This window comes from Saccostrea cucullata, unplaced genomic scaffold (genome assembly GCF_032062105.1).
Source record: "Saccostrea cucullata isolate Sc308-1 unplaced genomic scaffold, CSIRO_AGI_Scuc_v1 ctg906, whole genome shotgun sequence".
NCBI classification, from domain to species: domain Eukaryota; kingdom Metazoa; phylum Mollusca; class Bivalvia; order Ostreida; family Ostreidae; genus Saccostrea; species Saccostrea cuccullata.
Window position 1 is genome coordinate 351,388 of NW_026934443.1, and position 10,591 is coordinate 361,978.

At 32.3% G+C, this 10,591-nt stretch overlaps 1 protein-coding gene across 1 annotated transcript; it reads left to right on the forward strand.

Annotated features, from left to right (window-relative positions):
• Positions 1–803: 803 nt before the first annotated feature.
• LOC134240756 (uncharacterized) lies at positions 804–6,229 on the forward strand. Its single transcript, XM_062722838.1, has 3 exons — positions 804–846; positions 5,076–5,419; positions 5,530–6,229. Exons 1-3 carry the CDS (start codon positions 827–829, stop codon positions 6,093–6,095), a joined length of 930 nt encoding a protein of 309 aa, XP_062578822.1. The 5' UTR covers positions 804–826; the 3' UTR covers positions 6,096–6,229.
• Positions 6,230–10,591: the final 4,362 nt, after the last annotated feature.

Here is a 10,591-nt window from a genome sequence, read left to right on the forward strand (position 1 = left end):
AACCCTTATGGGTAATCTTCCAAATGGCCTATATCACAATTTTTGGTGTACTTATATTAAAAACATTTTGAAAACAATGTAGAAATCAGAAGAGAATGAAAAATATGAATATTTTTTTATATAATACCAAGAGATACGAAACATATATTTGAGGAACGTGTCGTCTGATCTTAATTAAGGTGAAAGTAAGGGATATATTTTTGAAGTACAGAACAATGTTTATTCAAGAATTTTCATATTATTGTTTATAAAACATACAGAATCTATGTCAAATATAAATAATTTCTAATAGGTCAATTACTAGAGATGTTCTACTTGTCTCATGGGTGTAACTACCAAGCACTCATTTAGAAAAGGTATTTTGGTTTGGTAATAAGAGATTACACTATACATGTAATTAATGGGTTAATAATAATTATTAATTAATGAAAATTATTACATTTCTTGCAGAGCATCGCTGATCAAGCAGTTTTTTCAAGTTTCTTCAAGCCAAATGCCCATCAGGGTAATTATACATGATGATTGTAATAAGAAAAAAATCATACAGAGAGAGTGAGAGAGAGAGAGAGAGAGAGAGAGAGAGAAAGAGAGAGAGAGAGAGAGAGAGAACATAAAATTACATAAATTGTACAATAAAATAATCTTATACATATGTGCATCGATTTTATTTATTCTAAGCATTGTATCTTTTTTTTATCTGTTTGGTACTGGAAAGACTTATATGGCCGATTAATTGCAAATGATTTGATCTTTCAAATACATAAACTCCTGATTTTGCAGGTTCGAATCCTATTGTGTGAGGTAAATGTAGAGACCGGTCCTTTGGATGGGACCGTATAAACCGAGGTAAGCCCCGTCTTGCAGTAGATTGTATAAACAGAAAATAAATGTAACACAAAAACATTAATGATAACAAATGGTTGTTTAAACAATAGATAATGAAATTTTTATTATCATCGGATATATACTAGTAATACATTTCACCACTTGCCCATTTTTCAATATGAAGAAAAAAATCCATTTCCGATTCAAACCGTAGATTTAGGCATTTGCTTTACTGTGATAATCGTGATATAAAATTTGATATAAAATTTGTTCACATACGCAACTGAATGCATATTGTAACCGAACTATTTTCAATAGGGTGCGTTTTTCGAAATGTTGAAATTGTTGAAAACAGTACGACATTTATCGCCGGATACGACACAGTCCAGACTTTTTACTACCATTTCTCATTGTGATATCAAAATATTTTTAGGGCACTTGGTATGATTTCTTAGCAGTATCCCAGGGTCTTGCATTGAGCTCAAAATCATCTCAACTTCTTGAAGATATGGAGTCCTTAAACTCAGAACCCCATGGTAGAATGGTGAGATTTTCTATCCCACCAACTATCCCACCATTCTCCCATGGGAGAAAAAATGTCAGATGGGATATTTTCTCCCACAAATTAGTTCAAATAGGATAAATCCACGAATATTAACAATCAGACAATTTCTCCCAAACACTGCGAAACATAAAATATATCCCATACAGTATGACAAAGACAAACTTCTCATCATAATATATAGAAAATATACCAACTATAACAATGTATTGGAGAAAATAATTCATTGTCAATATTGGATTTATCCCATTTGAACAAATTTGTGAAGAAAAAAAATCTCCTAGGAGAAAATTTCCCATCTGACATATTTTTCTCCCATGGGAGAAATGTGGAATAGTTGGTGGGACTGAAAATCCAACCATTCTCCCATGGGAATCTGAGTTTTAGGACTTCATATCTTCAGAAGTGAAAATGTTTGTTAGTTCAACTTGAGACCCTGGAATACTGATAAGAAATCCCGCCATGTGATGTAAAAAAAATTTGGATATCATAATTAGAAATGGTAGTAAAAAGTCTGAACTATGTCGTGTCCAGAGTTAAATGTCGTACTGTTCGAGGAGTTTCTTGTTTCATATTTTCTTCATCAATGTTATGTTAGTGGTTATATTCTGTTTAGATTTTTAGCAAATTAATAGTAAAGTGAATTGGAAATTTAAGAATTAATATGCGTGAAGTTGCTTGACAATGTGCATGTATCAGTGTTTCTACTACTAGTTGGCGATAAAAGTACTGTTTGTTTAAAACTGACAGAATGTCTATAAAATACACATGTGCATTATTTTAACCATTCCAAGACTGATTTTTCAAATTGAGAAAAAATGCTTATTGAATAGAAAATATGTGAGAATTTCTTTGAAATATTATTTATTAGATATTAAAATCATAACATATAATGTTGTATGGACTGCTATTTTTATTACTGGTATATGGGATATTGTTTTAAATCATAATCATACAAACTATATCTATTTAAAATTAATTGCCAAAAGGAAAGCAAAATAAAATATACATGTACTATTTTCGGATCAGAAATTATACTCAAGCAATTAAAGCCCTGCTTTCAGTTCTTTTAATGCTTTGATTTATGCATGCACATACTCAGTGTTTACATTGTGTAACTTCCAATGCCATTGTTTTAATTGTTATTAGTTGTTTCCTCAGAATTAGCGGTTGAATTCCGCTTTAGGTTCTCTTTTTACAGCCGAAGATCAAATAATAATACTTTACCACTACTTCAAAGGTTCCAAGGAATATCAGAAGCGAATGACAGTGTCAAACTATAGAACATACATTTTCTCTTTTGATATTTGTCTTAATATATTAGAACAAATACAAAAGGTTTTCAAAAAGTTTGTGGACTGAGGCTACAAAATTAGTAGTCTGTGCTTTAGAAATTTATATGGAACATAAAACAACACAAAATAAAGAAATTTTGAAAATTTAAGCTTTATACGTTCATACGTTCATTATTTGCAAAATTATTATAAAATTAAAACGACATTATATGATTACCCGGCGCCGTCCCCGTTTAGCTTCAAGACGTCCGACAACGTCATTGTTTTTCAATGTCCGCGTCTTCTACCTTATGCACTTATTTTGATGAGGTTCCCTGGAGCTGAGTATTAGGTCTTAAACCCGTCTTGTTATATGAATTTACCATGTCATGAACAGCGGCGCGGCTTTCAATGCATATAATATTGCAAATGGATTAAGAGATCCTCGGTAGATTGATCCAGCATATTTTGCTTTTTGGAGTATAATACATGTAGCTACAACAAAACATCAACGCCATTTTTTGACGTGATTGATTTTTCACACCTTTACTTCAACTCGACATTAACTTTGGATCCCTCTTCTTCTGTTTGAATAGGTTTTGGCATTAAAAAACAAGTACTCTGAATGCATATTATTTCTCTATACCATTTTTTTTCAGGGGCAAAACTTCATAGAATGTTGGAAAATTAAAATCCTCCCCCTTTTTGACGTCATTTTCAAGCCTTAGTTGTTTGGACACTCCTTGTCAAATTCGTGATAAAATTCCATAGAACTTCCAGAACGGGACAAAAATTTTATATTTTATTGAACAATAGTGCCCCAACACATACCTAAATTAACGCGATTTTTAGATGTCACATGTACATATCAAACGAGTTTTTTCTCAGTTGCACTTAGATCGAAAAAAAAGTCGTGTTCGAGGTTGCACCGCCTGGACATATCACTGCTTCCAAAAACATTCCTTATTTATTAAAGAATAAAATTTATGACTTGTGGTTTTTTTGTATAGATAGGAAAGATGATGCTTAATGGATATTTTAAAATTCATTGATGTATCTAAAGCGGTTTTAATATTATGGCGCTAGTCTACGAACTTTTTGAGACGTACCCCCTCTTACATGTATATAATTATTTGGTCTTAATTCTATGTTATTTTTAACATAATCATTTTTCGTAATACGAGGGTCATTCAAAAAATACGTAGACAATGCTTCTCATCGTCATATAATTATTACAAGATTATAGATAAACACATTTTCGTAAACATAAACATTTATTTTGTCGAAGTGTTAAGTTTCATTCCATTTGATTAAATAGAACTCATGTTAGCCAAAATTTAAACCAACATGTTTTGTTAACACGGAGCTCGGTTAACCAACATTGTAACGTCAAAGACAACGTTGAGAAAGTTTGTCAAAATTACACTAATTTTCTTAATTTCAAACACGGTTTGTAGCGTCTTCTCCATTCAAAAACATATTCATAACACTTAACACCTAGTTTGCGAACAATTGTACAAATATAGCTTGAATAAGAATGTCATTGTTTTCAAATTCTTTAATTAACCATGTAACTCTATTAATTCTGCAACCGTGCAGCACACATCACGTTCAATGACGTTCCCAACTCTTTCGACAATATTTTTAATTTAACTTGTTTCTTTGCAGACAATCCATCGTCCGATTCAAACTCGCTACCACTCAAAAAATTGTATTTTCCATTTAATACAAATACACAGATTATTTTTTCATACAGATCCTGGTTTATACGGATTTTTTAAGCTTGTAGAAGAAGTTCTAGAATGTAGAGTACAATTTTATTGCTACTTGCTGCTCCGTGACGTCCTCCAAAGTCATGGTTTTTTGCTTTTTTTAATCAAGTCCATATGTATTTAGAAACTGATATCTTTTAAATGGAGCGAAATGTTACATAACCTGATTTCATTTTAATTAATACAGCAATACTTTATTTAAGCATGTAAATTTTATTTCGTTTCAGCTTGATTTATTAGAAGTATGGCTGTAAATACTATAAAGTGAAAATTAGTAAATTACTCAATTTTGACGGTGCTCCGTGACCCCATTTTTGCTGATCTAAATCCCTGGTAATTTTAACAAATATGAAGATACATTCCATTTTTTTTACTCAAATTATTTAAATCTGTTGTTAAAATATTTGTACCAAATTTGGATATAATATGACGTTAAATAAAAAAGTTAAAACAAAAGTCTACGAACTTTTTGAATGACCCTCGTAGACCCTTACCGACCCATTTAAAGATAAAATTTATTTTCAAAGCATTTTTGTTAAGTGTGTCTTTTGCATTAAAAAATCCATCATGAACAAAATAATAAAAAATTGTAATTTTTAATATTCAAGAAAAATAATATTTAATTTTTAATCTTTTTTTCAGATCTATGGGATCAAAGTGTTGCCGACATGGTCATCCCACTGATATTAACCTAGAAACTTTATGGGAAGCAAATTTAGAAAATCTATATATAAAGACACCCTCTCTGCTTTCATTTGTGAACGAATCGGACGATATGATGAAGGACGTCTTTTTAGGAGACGAGAATAGGTGTTTTATTTGTCTTGAAAATTACAATGATCAACAAAATCAACCAATTATAATGCCCTGTGGTCACATCGTGTGCAACAAGTGCCTCATTCAGTTAGCAAAGACATTCCAATACGAAGAACTAAAATGTCCACTAGATAATAAAATACATAAGGTTAAACGAAGCAAGAGAGGAGGTATATAAATACTGTACTTTTGAAAAAGGTCTTTAAAGAGAATTTTATGCATATTTGCACCAAATGTTTCTTATGAACAGCTATTGAAATGTGTATTTTTCCATCTCTAGGACACCAAGACCAAGCCAGTATCCTTTCTCAAGGAAGTTCAGTGGTACGAGAAGCAATTCCGGTTGAAGAAGTGGATATCCTTTCTCAAAGAAGTTCAGCGGTACGAGAAGCTATTCTGGTTGAAGAAGTGCCCAATTTCATGTCTGTTGGTTCATCTTCAAGCTTTAACGGAGAAGACGTGCCCCCTTCTAGACAAAACGTGACAGATGAAAGAAAGATATCTGTCACTCATGTGCCTCAGACTCAGCATGTGACAGCTGACGTCCACGATGACAATGGTTTATATGTTAATTCTATGAATCAATTATTTCCTAATATTCCTTTATCAACCTCGAGAGTTTTTGGTCGTGATGCTGCTAAGAATCAACACAGCAGAAATAGCTTTTCCATGTCAGGAATCCCAAAACATTCTTCACCCGGAAATATTCGTGTAAATATAAGCAATCAGAATCATGCAATTAATGTTTTAAATTCCTCTATGTGTTATAATGATGATTGGATACTAGAGCCTAAGCCAGACTATCCTAGTGATTCAAGTGAGGATGAAGATATGTCCCAGAGGTGATAGAGTAGAATTAACGTTTTTTCTACATCCTTAAGGACAGATGATACAAACATTTTCTTTCTTTAGAGGAGATATATATCATGTCAAAGGGTTAAAAAAGTGGATAATTCTTAAAAATTTTTCTCTTCAGAACTGGAAAACTGGAAAATGAGATAGACTTGGAAAATATTAGTAATATTTCAATAAAATTACAAATATGGACAAAACACACTCAGTAAAGGTTTACAGTTGAAAACATATTTCAGAATATGTAAGCTTGGTGCTAAGCGTGTAATATAAACTTTAGAAAAATATTTCAAGGCAGATCCTTTTATTAGGAAAAAAAAGGGAAAAATAAGCCTGTGTGATATTGCTGATTTTTTGTCATTTTGTTTTTCCTCCAAAGAAAAGAAAAAAAATTGTTTGATTCATCTGTCCTAAGAGGCAAAAGGTTAGTATAGACGTACCCACGTAAGCGAAAAAACGCATGTGAAGTATAAATTTTATACCAAAAGTATTTCTTTTAGAAAGGTATTCACGACATGAAATATCCCGTATATTTTATAACTTGATGTTATGACATCATTACATATTACATGCATCAAACAAGATAAGAAGACAGTTTGTTGTAAGTATTGCCCCTATTTTATTTCACATAAGTATTGTATCTCGCTATAAAAAAGTTTTTGTTATTGTAAATGAATTTCTGAAGAAGTCATACATTTTTTCATTAGATCGAATTTGGTAAAACTTAATCGTATTGTATACTTTCCTTATTTTTACTGAAAACAAATTATAGAAATTAATAAACAATTGAATTGTCGATGCTTGTTCAGTCTTACAATCACTAATTGAAATTTTATATCCCTGTTCTGTAAAATTTAATAGTAGTTGGTAGTAACACTTCCTCCTTACAAAATATTACACCATTGATGAATAATTTTCTGTCTTTGACTAAAAATCTTCTGGCCTCTTTACCATCACAAAGGATAACGCCCCTACTCTATCAGTATGTGTATATGAGTTTCAACCTGTTGGTTTGAGTTTAAGGACAAATGCACAAATAGGTATTTAGTTGTCTGTTGACATACGGCACTGGACAAGAAGACAAAATTATAATGTTCCTTCAAAGCCAATAAACTTTTAAATGAAAATTTTAAATTTATAATGTTAGAATCGTTACGTAGTTCTAAAGAGATTACACCTCAACGATTTTTTCCGTTATTTACCTATCATGACAAGGAGCACACGGCGGGTTTAACCGGTTGGCAGGGAATGCTCACTCCACCATGGTACCTTATCCAACATCTAATGTTTTTGAGGTCCGTGTTTGCTAAAGACGTAGGGGTAGGGAGCCGTACGGTTGAACAAAATCATCCAAGCATTAAATTAAACGTATGGAGATAATTATAACGAACAATATTCAAGGAAAAACAATTTCTGAAAATATACATATAGAAAACACGATGTGTTTGTGAAACACTATGCGCCCGGCGGCAACAAAGTTAAAAAGCATATTTTTTAGCATATAGGACTCAGTCAAGGTCACAAGGTCGTTGATCTTGGTGTCATTTAAAAGAACTTAATTAGTGGAGTATGCATACCAAATATGAAGTCTCCATCTTTCATTGGTCAAAAAGTTATGGTGAATGTTAAAAAAAACTATTTTTAGCATATAGGACTCAGTCAAGGTCACAAGGTCATTGATCTTGGTGTCACTTGAAAGAGTTTAATTAGTGAAGTATGCATATCAAATATAAAGTCTCTATCTTTCATTGTTCAAAAGTTATGGTGAATGTTAAAAAAACTATTTTTAGCATAAAGGTCACAGTAAAGGTCACAAGGTCATTGACCTTGATGTCATTTGAAAGAGCTTAATTAGTGGAGTATGCATACCAAATATTAAGTCTCTATCTTTTATGGTTCAGAAGTTATAGCAAAGGTTAAATTTTGCAGAAAAAAAACTATTTTTAGCATATAGGTCACAGTCAAGGGCACAAGGTCATTGACCTTGGTGTTCTTTGTAAGAGCTTACTTGGTGGAGTATGCATACCAAATATGAAGTCTCAATCATAAACGGTTGAAAAGTTATAGCGAAGGTTAAAGTTTGCAGACAAACAGACAAACAGATAAACAGACAAACAGAGAGACAGACAGGACAAAAACAATATACGCCTCGGATCTTTCGATGCGGGCGCATAATAAAGTGGAATTTAAATATATGCAGACTGCTTCGTTGAACAGCAAATAAAAAAAAATTGGGGTTAAAAAGCAACAGGAAAAGATTGTACCTCTGTTAAAACACTTGAACTTTAAAACTCAACCGTAGCAAGACCTATCACCATGCTTATTAATAAATTATTTGAACAAAGTGAATTTCCTGAAAAAAAAAAACTTTTAGAGACACAGGTTGTACCACTACATAAGAAAAATAGTCGGTTAAAAGTAGGTAACAATAGATTTGTCAGCATTCTACCAACAATTTCAAAGACTTTCGAGAGGGCAATATACAGGTATACAAGCATGCAAGTTGTTGAATGTCTTTGAATACATAGTCCATCCCTATATATCAGCATTTAGTCCAGATTATGCATGTGATACTGTTTTGATGAAAATCATCGCCATTGGTGATAACAAGTATACTGCTGCTGTTTTATAGATCTCCTAAAGGCCTTTGCTTACCACATGACCTGCTGCTATTGAAAATTAAAATTTATGGCACCTCAGATTCTGCTCTATCACTTGTTCAAAGTTTATAGGAGATGATGTGAAAGAGTAGGGAATATTTAAGTACATTTAAACACAGGGCAACTTAATGTATTAATTAAAACGCATAGGTTACATGTAATCAAACAGGGCAAACTGACCATCGATAATTCTTTTATTATGAGTAATTTTAATTACTGTCCTGTTGTTTGACATTCTTGGGAAAAAATAACAAAAGAAAAATGGAAAAATTAAAAAAAAGGGCTCTGACAGCTTTCTTTATTGTTATCAAAGCAGTGCACATGAGGAATTTTTACTTAGTCAGGTTTACCAACTTTAAAAATCAAAAGAATACGAACAATGGATTCAGAAGTTTCTAAAAAATAAATAAATAAATAAAAATACTGTTTATTTGTCTGATCTATTCACTTTTAAAGAAACCCAATATCATCTCAGGAAATGTTATACACTACAGGTACCTAGGGTAAAACTGCTAAACATGGGCTACACTCTTTTAGATATGCAGGAGACATACTTTGGGATGAACCCCCCAGAATATATCAGAAGAAGGATATGGAAATAACGAACAGTATTCAATCTCAACGTCCATTAAACAATATACAAAATAAGAGCAGAGCAAACACAGACCTCCGAAACATCAGAGGTGGGATCAGGTGCCATGGAGGAGTGAGCATCCCCTGCCGACCGGTCACACCCGCCGTGTGCTCGTTGTCATAATCAGGAAATAACGGAAAAAATCCGTCGTCAATTCAGTGTATAAATAATGGACTAACAATTGGTATGAAAAACGTCAGTCAGCATTTCATTCAATGATAAATTGTATTTGCTGACAAGGTCATTGTATCGACCATAGAATTTACGAAATGGTGACTTTAAACGAGACTGTTGATATTCTTGTTTCATCAACTTGCTTGTCAATAATTTACCTCGTTTAAGAAATGGTTCATACGTAGAGCATGCTCTTGCGTATCGAATCAATTGAGATATATTTACTCCGTATGCAGGTGATGAAGGTATATTGCTGCATAAGTAAGGGAAGTTGACGATAGAAAATTTAAAGTCATCACGTTTATCATATAGCTTGGCTGTTAGATTACCATTAGTGTCTTTTTCAAGTAAAATATCCAAGTATGAAGCAGAAGTGTCGGACTCTGTGGTATCTTTTATCTCAAGCTCACCAGGATATATCGTGTCGACGTAGGAATGGAAATTATCATTATTAATTGACAATACGTCGTCGATATATCTAAATGTCGAGTTGAAGGCCAGAGCAAGTGTTTTCTTCTTTTCACGCATAAGATTTTGCATAAATTCTGCTTCATATGAATATAAAAATAAGTCTGCTAATAACGGAGCGCAATTTGTACCCATGGGAATTCCAATAGATTGTTGGAATACCTGGTCTTCAAAAACCACATAGATATTGTCAATCAGAAACTCAAGCATCTTCTTGATGTCAACTTCAGAGTACTTATGTGTGCAATCAGAATATGTTTTAACAAAATAATTTTTCAGATGACCAATGACGAGGTAAGTAAATTTACGAGTTCCATTTTTGTTGAAGAAGCAGCTGTCAATGATATCAAAAAGCCTGGATTTTAATTTGTATCTTTAATGAATCAGTTTAAAAGTCTTATTAACAATAGGAAATTAAAGAAGAATCCTGTAAGTTTGGCTCTTGCAGATCTTAATCTTTAGTTTTGTTTTTATTCAATTTCTTTTTAGTTTTCAATAATTTTTCCTGTTTTAAGTTCAGTTTGCTCATTGACGTTTCAATAGCGAGTAAACCT